The sequence below is a fragment of the Otolemur garnettii genome, unplaced genomic scaffold (genome assembly GCF_000181295.1).
Source record: "Otolemur garnettii isolate 467f Iridium unplaced genomic scaffold, OtoGar3 scaffold00016, whole genome shotgun sequence".
In the NCBI taxonomy this organism is placed as follows: Eukaryota; Metazoa; Chordata; class Mammalia; order Primates; family Galagidae; genus Otolemur; species Otolemur garnettii.
The window spans coordinates 20,803,822-20,818,587 of NW_003852411.1; the positions used below are offsets into that span (position 1 = coordinate 20,803,822).

General features: G+C 40.3%; 1 protein-coding gene across 1 annotated transcript in view; it reads right to left on the reverse strand.

Moving 5' to 3' along the window:
* DNM3 (dynamin 3) overlaps positions 1–14,766 on the reverse strand; it is a 549,381-nt gene that overhangs the window by 308,370 nt on the left and 226,245 nt on the right. The window contains exons 11-12 of the mRNA XM_023510815.1: positions 12,827–12,913; positions 7,718–7,788 (exon numbers count right to left, since the gene is read on the reverse strand). Of these exons, the coding sequence (XP_023366583.1) occupies positions 7,718–7,788; positions 12,827–12,913 (158 nt within the window). The remainder of the gene's footprint in view (positions 1–7,717; positions 7,789–12,826; positions 12,914–14,766) is intronic.

Consider the following 14,766-nt stretch of genomic DNA (forward strand, 5'->3'; position numbering starts at 1 on the left):
TAAGGTTCTTTATAGGCCTAAAACCCCTTGAGATGCAAATTATTCCCAAAAGCTCATTAGCTAAACTAGATAAAGAGAATATTCACTGACAGGTGCATATCTAGGACCTGCCACTTGTAAGAATGAATATACAGAAGGAAAGTATATTTATTTTATAAGGCAATTCAAATATTAAAGTTAGAACAGAACATTGAGTTACCTTTACTTTCCACCTAAAAACTAATTCTTCTGTAGCAACTGCCCCCATAAATGCAAACACGCTATCACTCACAATGTATTTAGGTACTTGAAGTGACTTTAAAAATAACGTAACAAAATGTAAAAAAGATGCCTGCTTAGAAAATATCCTTTCTCATAATCATCTGCGTGCTATAATAATCCAAAAGTAAAAGTACGTATCAAGAATATGTTCATGAGAAAACATGTAAAGATATACTTTGAGCCCTTAGACAGAGCTGGCTATACTACCATATTTTGCCATGTATAATGTACACTTCTTTTGCCCAAACTTTTGAGAGAAAGGATATGAATTATACATAGGTAGTACAGATCAGGGGCAGGGGATCCAGGTGGGTCTTCCAGGGCTGCTGGGCCCACTGGGTGCATAGGGGTTCCCTCCCAGGAGGATCTAGGGTCTGTTGGAGGCCACAGCAGCCTCCACTGAGCACCACAAGTGGTAGGGCTGGTGAGGTAGGCTGTGGCTGTGTGGGGTGAAGACCAAGGCCTGAGGACCAGCCACAGAGAGGGGACCAGGAGCCCCACAGAGGCCGAGGGACTGACCTGGCTGCCTCAGATGATCTTGCCCCACTAGCTACCTGAGTGGCCATCGTGGCCACAGCTCCCCAATGTGAGGCTTCTCTAGGTGGGGGCTCCTGGGAGAGAGGGAAGGGGCAGCCAGCTGCAGGAGGGCCGTACTATTTACACACTTGCCAGAGGGGCATCACCCTTGCCCAGAAGTGTCTCTCCTAGCTGAGAGCTGATCACCTTCTTGAGGAGCATTTTTCTGAAAGTTTGAGCCAAAAATGTAGGTGCATATTATATAGAGAAACACATTTTACACAGCAAAATACAGTACTTAACTGGTTTTCTCTGCAATATTATAAAACACACATAAATACGTTTTAAATGTTCTGCTACTCAGGAAATTTAAATTCTTGTAAAAATAAGAGTACATTACGAGACAGTCAAAGAATCCATAGTGTTATCTCTTAGATGAGAATGTTTCTGTACATTCCCTTCTATCCTTATCTATATACATACAGGATAAAAGATTCAAATAACAGAAGAGTATGCCAAGGGCATATGTGACTGTCAAACAAATCCCAGACATACTAATTGCTCTGAATGTTCAGAGATAAGAAATATCATTTCAGTCTGATATGATTTGAGATTTTTACCAAAAAAATTAAAATAAAGATAAATCTTAATAAAGGAAGATGACCAACCATAATACATTCCAAGAATGTAGACTGGCGTTGGCAAAGCCAGGAGGTAGAAATGTGAGGCACGTATGGAAGTGGTAGAAACTAAAACTATTGTGGCAGAATTATATGATTATAGACTTAGGCTGTAAATGACTTTAAAAGTCAGCTAATACAGTAACTGTACAGTGAGGCCGATTATGGAGAATTTGGCTGTTATTTAGAGGCAGCAGAAAATAGCCAATGTCTCTGAGCCAGTAAACAGCATGATCAAAGCAATATTTTAGTACGAACTATCTCCCCTAAATGGGCAGTACTGACTCTGAAGTAGGGAAGACAGGAAGCAGGCACCTCAGACCCTCCCCACCCCCTGACTACTGAAGTCCTTCCCACCCTTCAAAGTTCAATCAAGTGCCATATCTGAATCACACCTCTTTAGAAACCTCAGTTATCCCTCCTTTCCAAGAACTCCTAAAGCATTTGGTCTATGCCTGTAGTATACAAACTGAACTGTATATTATAGACAAGTCTCTAACTCCCTTCTGACAAGGTCTAGCCTTTGATAGTCAATGGTGGAGTGCATTAATCTTGGTATTTCCACTTCTCTCTCACCCCTGATTTTACCTAGCACAGAGTTTCTGCAAGCATCTTGAAAAATGTTCGTGGAATTCTATTTTGATGCCAGGGTTATTTACAACCAGACCATCAGTGTTCATCTGCAATAACTCAGTTTAATAATTTGATGAAGCATATTGTAGGCATGTGTTAAGGCAAGAGCACAGTGCATCTAGGGATCCAAAAGTGGCCAGGATGGCTGTGGCACAGAGCTAGAACTGGGAAATAAAGAAATACTGACAACAGGCTGAAGAGATGATCAGGAGGCAGATGAAACAGGGTCTTGAAAATCTTATCAATTAGTTTAGACTTTAGACTTTAAGTCAACTGGAAGAGGGTTCAGATGTGTCATGGAAATTGATAGTCCCTCAGAGACAGATTCCATGGCAAATGTCAGGGTATGCCTTTACCTCCACCATTGTGTTTCTTTTGTATAGGAGATCTGGAATGATAAGAAACTTCAGTTGCAACTATGATGGAGAAAATATTAGCAAAAAAAGCAACACAGAGACCAAGGAGTGGGGCAATGAGAAGAGGAGGCCACCCCTATACACTTCACTGGTGGAGCATTTAAAGAATTAACTGTATATATCTGAGCCCTGGGACTTGTTTAGCAGAAGCTAACAGATCTACTTCTTTTTTCTCTTACATATTGATTTCATATCTTGCAACTTTATTTTTTAATTCTAGTAGTTTTTTGGTGAGCTCTTTGGGTTTCTCAAAATATAAGATCATACCGTCTACAAATAAGGATAATTTGACTTCTTCCTTTCCAATTTGGATGCACTTATCTCTCTCTCTCGTCTGGTTGCTCTATCTAGATCTTCCAGTACCATGTTGAATGGCGAGAGTGGGCATCCTTGACTTGTTCCAGATCTTGGGAGGAAAGGCTTTCAGTTTGCCCCCACTTAGTGGGATGCTCACTGTGGGTCTGTCTTATGTGGCTTTCATTGTGAGATTTTTCCTTCTATACCCAGTTTTGTGAAAGTTTTTATTACAAAGAATGTTGAGTTTTATCAAATGTTTTTTCAGCATCAGTTGAAATTATCATATAGTTTTTTTTCTTTGTTCTGTTGATATGATGTATCACACTGATTGATTTGCATATATTGAACCATCCTTGCATCTCTGGAATGAATCTCAATTGTGATGAATAACCTTTTCAATGTGCTATTGAATTCAGTTTGCTGGTATTTTATTGAGAATTTTTGCATCTATGTTCATCAGAGATATTGGCCTCTAGTTTTCTTTTTTGTTTTGCTGTGTCTTTATCTGGTTTTGGTAGATTAGGGTCCACTAATGAAGCTCTTAGAGCAATCATACTAGATTCATCATACTGTAAAGCTGTGATGTACCCCAAGAAGCAACCAAACATTTGATTCCTAAATTTGCGTAAGAGTTAAATGAAGTATCTTTTTAACACCTAAGTTTTGATTCCACAAGAGAGAAAACATTTTCAGGTAAGAAAAGGAACCAGAAAAACTATTATAATGTTAAATCAAATATAATGTATGCATTAGGGAAAAATAAAAGAAGAATGTAAAGGGAAAAAATAAAGACTACTCTGGAATTTAATGGCAAGGTTCAAATGCACTGCCTTTAGCAAAATGGCAACAGAGGCATTCCAGAGGATCAGGAAAGAGATATAATGAATGTTACAACCCAAAGAATTTTCATGGGGCTCATATAACAAGAACTGGAATCTGCACACTGTGTCATTTCAACTGTGAGAAAACAGGTGCTGAAACCTACTCAGATTGAAAAACAGACCTTAGTCTGCAGCTTGTGGTGTATAGAGATATGAATTTAACAGCCATATCTGAAGCCCATCTTTCCCTTAAATCACTAGACTGCATAAATCCTAGTAACTCCGAAGGCAAATTGGGTTATGGAACAAAGGAAGCAAAGCATAAGAGTTTGAGATTTCACTTTCCAAGGCATTTAGCTAATAAGCCTGCCTTTCTGTTCAGACGGCAGGACTGCTAAGAATGAGGGGAAGTAAATGAAGGAACAATTGGACCAGTTCTTATTTTCTTGAACAGCAAAGACTCATGTTTAAAATATATAGATAGATAGATAGATAGATAGATAGATATACAATTTAGGGCTTTATTTCCCAACAGGAAAGAATTACAAAATAAAGCCCTTAAGTCACAAGGAAAATTGATATTTTCTTCTGAAATACTGAACTTTTAGGTTTGGAAACTGTGTTATAGTTGAAAGACTAAGCTTTTAGAAGCCAGGAAATTCCCAAGCAAGCCTACAGCGGGGCTTACTTGGACATATTACACACAGTACATATTTTCCGGTCTATATCTAACAAATGAAAAGATGGAAAAAGAAGTTCTGCATGTTCAACATGGCAGAACAAATTCTACAGCACAGAGGAAAATGTCGAGATGTCCTGAACAATACTACAAAACTAAATATCCCACTAATTTAATTTTAACAATGCATTTCCCTTTAAAAAAAAATTTAGAACAAGAAGTCACCCCAGTTGAGAAAGATTGCATCTGTAAAATACTGTGTACATCACCATCCTATAAATCTGAGAGGCGGTTCCATCTCTCTTGGCAACTCTCTAAAAATCCCATGAAACAAATGCTTATTTTTCACAACCCCAGACCTTCATTTTCTATCTTTGGAACTTAAAAATACTTACATAATTGTCTTCAGATATGGCTTGAATTTTCTTCCTTGATGGTAACAGCATTCTTGCCAACTTTAAAATTTATGGCTACCACTATGTTTTTTAATTTTTAAAAGCACAAAAAAAAAAAACCACCACTCCTTGGAAATGAATATTTCTTCATCTTCATAATCACCCCATGTCACATTGAAATGTACTTCAACCCGGCATCCAAATGGAAAGGACATTCACCCCTGAGTCTCAGACCAAAATATCACATTTGGAGATAATGATATTAGTAACTTAAAACTACTCCAGTGACAATCACACCTACGTTATTAAAACCTTCATTACAAAGTAAAATGGAACATCTAGTAATCAAATTCTTCGTGTGTGTGTGTGCATGTGTGTGTGTAGAAAACTGACTGTCTCTAACTTTTACAGATTACACCACAGTTTCCTAAGGCACTTCCACATAACTTCATGCCTTTGATGTTCCAATACTCCTGAAAGGTACACAAGAATTATTTATTATTCCATTTGATAGATGAATAAACTGAAATACAGAAAGAATAAGTGCCTTGCTGAAATCCAAAGCTTATCAGTGGCAAATCCTGAAATAATCAACCAGCTTGCTGATTCCCCCCTAGTCCTTCGAAAGAGGGTTTGAGCATGAGAAATGCTCAGATTTGTTGCTTTTCTAAAGCAGTTTTAACAATGCTCCTTTTTTTCTGCCCAGAATCAAAAAGCTTGATAGTGTATGTCACCCACATTACAGTGAGACTATATCAAAAGCCTGTTTGAAAATATTAAATGTCAAAAATGATATGCCCTTGAAAACCTATAAATTGATATGATCAATATAAAACTAGTCCAATAGCTTCTGAGGTGGAAAATACTGACATTTGCTAGGGAAGAAATAAAAAAAAAAAAGATAGCTGGGCCAGAGTTTAATTTTTTAAAAGATAATCTAGGAAAACATTATTTCAAGGATATAAGGGTGAAATTAAAATGAAGGCACAGGCTACACAGTATGTTTGAACCCTGAATCTTTCCAAACAGATTACGACTTTTTCTACATTTTCCTCTTGAATTGGGACCCCCCAACAAGGGGGCAATGCAACAAACAGCCTTGTGGCTTTTGAGGTTGTTAAGTTTCAATTTTTGTAAGAACCTAACTGGCATTTGTAATCCCTAAAAATCAACATTAAAGGCAGCATTCCTGTTATTTCACATGACTCAGGATTGGTTTGTCTTTTAAACTAAAAGAAGAAATCAAAACAAATGGAGAGGTGTCAGTTTAAATCTGTAATATATGTTTCTCTCTCCTTTCCCATTACTGGGCAAGCTCCTAAAAGGCAAAAATAATTTTTTTTTCCTTGTCTTTCTTCATTTCCCCTCCCCCCACAGAGAACTTGGCACAAGCCACCAGGAGTTCACTGACTGTGGAAGAACCTTGAAAGAAATTCTCTGATGTCCCTTCCACACCAAGGCACTTGATCATCTGGAGGCATTTTGTAGTAGGAAATGAACAGTTCAAATGATGACAATCACAAAGACTAGGAGGGAAGGGGGTAGGTCAGTTTGCAATGCCTGTGCAGCAAATACCCAGGCAGGTGTTGGAGTGGGTACCATGACTGGAAAGACAACTAGATCAGGCCACATTTCTCTCACTGGGTCTTACCAAGTTTGCATATGTGCTGTGGAAAGAAGTCAGGTGAGGACCACTCACTGGTAATAGCCACTGTGAAAGGTGTATTTACGCCATCGGCTAGACCAACCCAACTACAGCCAAGTTCAGAATGAAATAATTTTCTGTTGGATAACTGGGCCTTTTCTCTTTAAAATATGCCTATAAATTCCTCAGGCCATGGTTCAGTTTGGGTCACATGGTCTGCGTATCTGTCTTCTAAGTCAGACTGTATTAAAAATAAATGCATTTGATATTTTGTGGTATTTTATTTTGTATTTGTCCTTAGTTTTGACTATCTAGTACCAGTGAAAGTAATACTTGAAGTTGAAACCATTTATATGCCAAAAATATATCTTAGAATAAGAATCAAGTTTCTTTAAATTAAAGAAAACCTGGTTGCATGAACAAGAAGGGAAAAAATTAGTGAATTCAAGCTTTTAAAAATGACAAGGTCTGTGAAGAATCGCAACCCCTAGACCAGCATAGAAGGTTGGACAATTAAGTTTGCGAACTCATTCTAGAAAATTGCTACATATACCTCACTGCTGTTAGCATCATGGTCCCCTTTGAGGCCCTCCCCTGGGAAACTATTCACTGATGCCAGCACCTAGTCTACCCTTCAAAACAGTTTCAGAGCTCTTTTTCTGGAATAGCCATCAGAGCCGTCATCGTACAAGTTTAGACAACTGAGTTAACAAATTTGTCCCAGAAAAAGTGCTACATACCTCCTTTCTGAATATCATTACAGTCTCCAGATAGCCAAAGGGAGTACTTTAAAGGTGATCACAGTGATATTCAGCAATGAGGTATGGGGCACTTTTTCTAGGATGAATTCACAGACTTAATTGCCTGATCTCCAATATAAAGCTTACATACTTTATAGAGAAGAGACTATTCACCCAAACAGATTACATCTAAGTTCACAAAGGAAAGTTTTTATAAAACATGACTTTATATTGTGACTTAGAGAAACTGAAATAGCTTATATTCAATAAATTGTACTTGATATGTCAAACGAATGTGAAAAACTCTTTCCAAACAAATTTTAAGTGTGCGTTTGTTACTGCTTATCTACTGGAGTTCAAGTACAGACTGCAGACCATCATCCAAAAATAATGAGTAGCTAAGACACATATGACTTCACAGGCTGCACCACAGAGCCAACTCCTTTATCAAAAGAACAATAAAACCCCTGCCCTTCAGCCACAGAGCCCAGACCTCCTAAGTAAGTAAATTCAGAGTTAATCTTGACACAGACGGTACTATCAAAAGGTGGTGGAAATGCAATACAAATCCACAATGTTTGCTCTAGACAAGCCAGCAGGAGGGTTGCATGTGACAGTCAAGTGTTTCACGTACTTTGCGAAGCCGATGAAGTCTTCGTGGTTGGTGTTGATGTAGGAGACTTGGATATCAATCAAGAGGAGGACCTGTGAACCGAAGAGAGAGACTTCAGTAAACACCCATCTTAAAAATTCTCAAACATTACATTCGACCACTGCCCCTAAATTATTTATCTTCGCTTAATTTTTTAAAGGATGCTTCAATTAGGAAAGTCACTTTGATGTTTCTTCATTAGACTCGCACCGTTGTACCCTAAACTCATAAGTTAAAAATCTACTTGAAAAGTTAAGTCTAAGTACCCAACGAGGAGAAGAGTACTGTCATTTATGGGCACTTACTATTGTCTAGTTTCATAGAGAATGGAGAATGATCCGATTCTTCTACAATGTAGGCATATGTGGCAGGAAGGCCAGTAAGGGGCTGCTCTGAGCTTCCTGCTCTTGTACACACCCTACGTGTACACACCCTATTTGTATCTCCTATAGCATCCAGCTCTGTACGCATCTTATCAACCTACCCACAAAGGCAACAGACAAATAAATACGAGGCTTCCTTGAGATCAGTCAGCTTCATCAGCCGGGTCTCTGCCAAAACACCTCTTCAACAGAGGGATCTTCCCTGCCCGATCTGTCTAAATTGGCACCCCTGTTACTCTCGGTCATCTTACCCAGCCTACTTTTTTTTTTAGCACTACCACTAGGGGACATAGCACGTTTTCACATGTTCCATATACAGACCTCATCTGTCGTTCACTGCCGCATCCTGAGTGCCCAGAACAATTCCCGGAACACCGTGTGCATTCAGTCAAGATTTGTGAAGGAAGAAACTGAAGGTATGTCCCAGCCAACGTGAAAATACTCTAATCATAAGAGACTTACAAACTCTAAGCCAGACATCTGGAAAGTCCCTCTGTGGAAAATATTCTTCAATGGGGAGACAGGGAGCCCGAGAGAGAACAAGAGGGAAGCTGAGCAAGGGGACACCGTAAGAAAGAGGGTTTTATTCCAGAGGAATTCAAAACTGAGCTCCTCTCCCTAAGTTTCCTTTGCTCTACAACTGTGCTCTATCTTTTTGTAGGATGCTGGAAGGAACCGATAGGAGAAAATAAAGGACTTACGAATCTCTGCCTGAACACCTCCAGAGCTCTGCACTTTGAGCTTGCCGAAGGAGCTTTTGATGACCTCAGTGAGTATGTCTACGCTGCCTCCCTTCACGGAAGGCCACAGTTTGCAGACACAGGCCACACCATGCTTCCCAGTGGGCAGCGCCCAGGAAAGCTTTCTCTGATCCTCACCTCCTAACCTCGCCCGAGAACAGGATGGATCCTGCTGTTACTTTTAGCCCCTATCCCATAATTACATACCTGTATATTGCTCCCTGCTCCCTATACATAAGTTTGTGTTCACTCCAAATGTAATTATTTCCATAACTTTTGTGTGTGATGTTTCTCTTCCCTACAAGACTGTGAGCTCCCGAGAAGCAGGAATTATGGTTGTCGGCTTCACCCTTTTATCCCCAGAACTTCGCATGATACACACAATAGGTATCCAATAAATATTTGTGGTTTTAATTTCGTAACTATCTACCAGGCTTGAAAAACTTGACTTGAAAGGGAACAATTTATTCCCTTGTGATTAGTATATGGCCACTTACAATAATAATAACACTAAGTTTCTTACTCAATACCCAATGCTAGGAGCTCTGAGGTTTTGCCTTTGTGGCTGAACTCAACCAGTCATCTGACCAAATCTTGCTGAGAGTCACAAGGGGACCTGCTACAGGCAGACTTAAAAGATCACCCCAAATTCACTGCCACTACCAATAATAAAGCCGCAGCACAGGGCCTATTGGTCAGTAACATCATACTTGTATGAAAAAATTTCATATGCTCAGACACGGTTTCATTTCATCCCTTGAAGAAAACTGAAGACTTAGGCAGAGTGACCCTTATGAGACATGCTGTAGTTTTGCCCCTATTCTCCCAACAATAAAGCCACACTCCGGTAAGTGTTAGATTCCCAAATCCATTTGTCCAGAAGCTTGTACTAAGAAACTGCAATATTTAAGCACAAATAAATTGTTGCCACAGTAAGGAGGAAAATATCTACATAATTCTCAGCATTGCCAAAGGGTATCGCAAATGTCTTGGACGTTCACACACATTAACTTGGACCGCAATATAGGAAAAAAGTGGAAAAAAAGGAAAGCTATGGCTGTTCTCATTCATATTCCTGGAAACTGGGAGTCTGTGTTCACTCTAGGAAAGGAGCCAGGTCGCATGTGGGGGATGAACAGGCAAATAGTCCCTTTTCCCTCATGTTTCTCACTGTCTCCGAGTTTCTCACTGCGTTTTTCACCCACGGCTATTGCACATGTAGGTGAAGGAAAGTGAAGCCACCCCAGGTAGCAGTGATCGCCCACGGAATCGGCCACTTCCCTGCGCAGCCTCACGCATGGAAGCGCCCAGAATAGCAGCTGGCACGCAGACATGCTCAAAAACCTTTCAGAAAAGGCTCAGATAGATTTACGGTTTTCTGTATTTTTAATTTTGAAGACTCCCCCACTCCCCACACACAGAGCTTCCAGAGCAGAGGTTGGCACCAGTTCTATTTAAGGAAAGAAAAGTACAAGAATGCCTCAAAGCAGTTCAGACGAGAGACCCAAGGAAACAGCTCACTTTCTCTGACCAGGTAGTGCAAAAGTACCACACGGCCCAGGGCAGCACAGGGCTCAGAATTCCAATGTGAGCTCCATCCCACATGGCGTGTACGTGGTCCCACAAAAGGGCACCACCAGATAGCCAGAGATATTTCCCACGTCCCTGCCATGCTGCACAGGTCCACGTTAGAGGTGACCTCTGGTGGTGTCTGCAGCCGGCTGATAACTGTGAGGCCAGACAGCCTGACATTGTCAGGGAGGGGAGTGATGCCTGTCCCTCTGCCTAGGCCACACTTGGGGAATGAAGTAATCACGGCATCAGAGTCGCAGATGGAAGATAATTTCCCCTGAAATCAGGAAAGGAAAGGCTTCCTCATATCTACTGTGTGTCACAGCTCATGGGAATAGAAACAAAAACAACTAAAATTAACTAAGAACAGACAGCCATGTCTGGATTGCTTCATTTCATCCTCGCAACACGTCTCTGGGTTAACTACCATTACTGTCCCACTTTATGATGAAGAAATTGACGTGTAAAGAGGTCAAGTCACTTGTCAGCGGTTACACAGAAAGAACACGGGAGAAGGTGAATTCAAAGCCAAGGAGTCTGAGCCCAGAGCCCACAGGCTTGATGACAATGCCAGGATTGAACGGGCCATTCTGCTGAAACAAAAATTCCGAAATACAAAATAGGAAGAAGTTAGCAATTGACTCAGCTGTGATCACAAAGACGGTTTAAAAAAAAATAATTACCTTGTTTTGTTTTTTGGGTTTTTTTTTTTTTCAGTTTTGGCTGGGGCCAGGCTTGAACCCACCACTCCCAGTATATGGGGCCAGCACCCTACTCCATTCTTCTTCAGTGTTATTTTTATAGAGCAGTGGTTCTCAACCTTTCTAATGCCACGGCCCTTTAATACAGTTCCTGTGGGTCGTGACCCACAGGTTGAGAGCCTCTGTTATAGAGGATCCCTAAGAGTTAAGTAGGATATCTCATCATGTGGATATCATAAAGACACTAAAATAGAAGTTAGCTCACTTAGGTCAGGAGTACAGCTGATTCCTAAGAATGTTAAATTTTCTCAGCCCAGGAGCAGCCAAGACAGCAGATGGGGTTGGGGGAGGATCCTCTGTCCATGAGGCTGTATATCTGGCCTTGGCCTTGATTTCACTGGCTCATGAATTAATATTGACTTGCTTATCTCAACTAAGTCATAAGGCCTGTTTTCTCCGATTTTGGCTATTGCAGCTATCCACGAGTGTGAAGGTTGGAAAACAAGTAAAAACTGTATAAATAGCAGTTAATTAGCTTTCAGAGCACGATAAAAAGTAGTAACAATGCACCGCAGGGCTCAAGCAGAGGCAAGGCTGTGACTGGAGTCATTCACAGATGCCCCAATCTGCGGGGCCTCCACCCCGCTGGCCCTTCCCTTTCCCCTTCCACCCAGCCCCACACGCACACACTGTGCATACCGTCTCTCCCCGTGGTTTGCTCCATTCTCTCTATTTTGTCTTTCTTCCAGTTCTCCCTCCCTCCCTCCAACTCACTTGAGAATCACAGGCTCTTGGAATGCTAACTTATAGAGGCTCTCAGAGATAATATAGACCAATGTCCCCGTGCTGTACATGAGAAAACAACAGTCCAGAGAAGTGATTTGCACAAGAACATGCTGTTATTTTGTGGGGAGCACATGGCCTAAGTCCAGTGTTCTCGCCACAACATCACATGTGCAGCTGTGTCATGGAATTCAAAAGTATTTAAAGACCTTTGTTTTTTTCCCATTATGCTGTTTTATAAGTAAATGAGGGGGGAAAAAATTCACTTAAATGTAAGAAGATTTGAGTATTTTCATTTAATCCTTCCCATTTTTTCATGAATTCTCCTCACTTGAAAATCATCTAAGTCACAGTGCTGGGATTAGCAGACCATCTTCAGGTCACCCCTTACAAATCAGATCCACTCACAAAATAGTTAGAAAAGTTTAAAAGTCCTTAAAATTTTTTTTTCAACCAAAAAAAAAAAAAAGTGGATGAAAAGCTATGTCCATTCTTTTTAGAAAAAAATAAAAACACTAGACATTCTGCATAGCATTTTAGGAGTCTGCGAATCTGCAGGCCCATTAAAAGTTAAGAACCTCTGTCTTAAAAATGTAGAATGTTTTTGGATTAGTGGTTTTCAAAGTAGAATGCATGCACGTGGCAATCCGTGGGGTGTTGAGGGAAAAAATAATAGAAGTCTTATTACTGTTTTTAAATTTCATTCTTCCTAAGTCTTTACATCTGTATAATGTATATAATATTATGTTTATTTTTAACATACATATTAGTACAGTAACACGAGTATAATTCATTAATGTAGTTGTTTGTTCCACTGGGTTTTTTTTCTGTGAAAGGCTAGGCCAGCTGCTGGAGACCACCAGACAGCCATTCCCACAGGCTCGCCGCCCACCAGGGAAAGTCTCCTCTTACCTGGTCCTTCGTCTTCCCTTCCCGCTCACGAATGTGGTTTGCAACGATCCTTTCCGTTTCCTCGCAGAGTCTGGGGAAGTTTGCCAGCTGTCGAGAAAAACAGATTTGAGTGTTCAAACTCAAAAAGTTATACTACCAAAAAAGAAACAGAGATAAATTACGTTATTTTACAGACGGTACTCGTTACAGTTCTGGAAGTGAAATATCATGAATTCCTAAAGAAGAATGTCGGTGATTGAAGAAGCTCCACAAAATAGCTGAAGTAGCCTCATTATCTCAGAGGAAAGACCTCAAAATCAGCAGGGCAGTTGCCTAGAAAGAAAGCAGACCCCTAGACACCATCGAGCACCGTGCACCATGGAGTTGGCCCGTAACAAAGTTCAAAGACGAAGAAGACGTTAAAGAGAATAAGGGAAAGGATAATGACTGATATTGACAGAGCCCTGCTACGTGCCAGGCTGTATAGCAGGCTTCATGAATTACTCCCGTCATAGTCACGGCAATTGTAAATGGTGAATTTAACTATTTACCCCATTCCAAAGAGGAGGAAAGTGAAGCAGAAGAGGTCAAGTAACTTTTCCAAGACTAGAACAGTTCAAAAATGGTGGGTCCAGGATTCTGACCCAAATCCTAGAGTCCAAAGCCTTGTCATTACTCTTTGAGGATGATTCATCCCATGAACCCCAAAGAGAATACTTGAATTTTTTAATTCTCCCCTAATAAATGTGTATCTGTACATATTTTTTTTGCAAAACTATAGAAATAGTTTTGCATGTCAATCACCCAATCTAAATTATGCAGCAGATTACTGAAAACCTATCAATAGTTTACAGAAGTGAATGGATTAATTATAGCTGTTTTTAACATAAGGAAGAAAAGATTGGGGGGCTGTGAGGGTGCTTAAGGAGCTCTCCCTAGAAGGAGGGCTTAGTCAGGCAAAGGGGTGTGAGAACGGCTCTGAGGGAGATGATGGTTGCCAGGAACAGGAGCGTGCGTGAAGGCATGGTGTGGGGAGGGTAATGAGTGGGGAAAGAAAGGAAGGAAGATTAGTACAGAAATTAAGGAGGATGATCTTAAGGCAAAGCTAGAAAGATAGATAGATGGGGGCCATGTCAGGAAAATCCCTGAAAGCTTGTTAGGAATTCTGGCAGTGAAGCCATTCAGAAGGGAAATAATGGCGGCTTCTATTGGGATGGCAGAAGAGGAAAGGGAGAAAAGTGGGCACATCCATCCATGGCTTATGCCAGGAAAAGATTAATTCCAATTAGGATTTTTTCGAATAACTATTATATCAGAAAATTGCTATGGTTATTTTTTATCAGACTTACTATAGTCGAGGGTATACTGAGATTAGCACAGTTTAAACTTGCTGAAAACATGTGAGTGAGAACAGTCTTTCTGGAAAGCAATTTGTCAGTATGTGTCAAAAACCTTAAATACACCACGCTCCTGTGTACACACACACACATGCACCTCAGCCTAATTACCTCACAGGATTCTGACCTAAAATCATAAGGACATTTATCACAGCATCACATAGATTAGCAATAATAGGACAAATAAACAGAAATATAAACCACCTAAATATCCAGGGATATTAGATAAATTAAGCTATATCTACTTATGGAATATAGTCATTTCAAATCACATTTCCAATAATATCCAATGACATGGTAAAGCCTTTATAATATGACTCCAAGTGAAGAAAATCAGGCTATTACATAGATAATGTGGTTATACACAAACATAATGCTATGGTTCGAATACTTGCCCCCTCTAAAACTCTTGTTGAAATTTAATCCCCAATATGACAGTACTGAGCAGTGAGGCTTTTAAGAAGTCAGTGGGTCCTGAGAGCAGAGCCCTCATGAATGAACTGATCCACTGGGAATGGAACTGGTAGCTTTATAAGGAGAGGACCAGAGACCCCAGCTATCGCA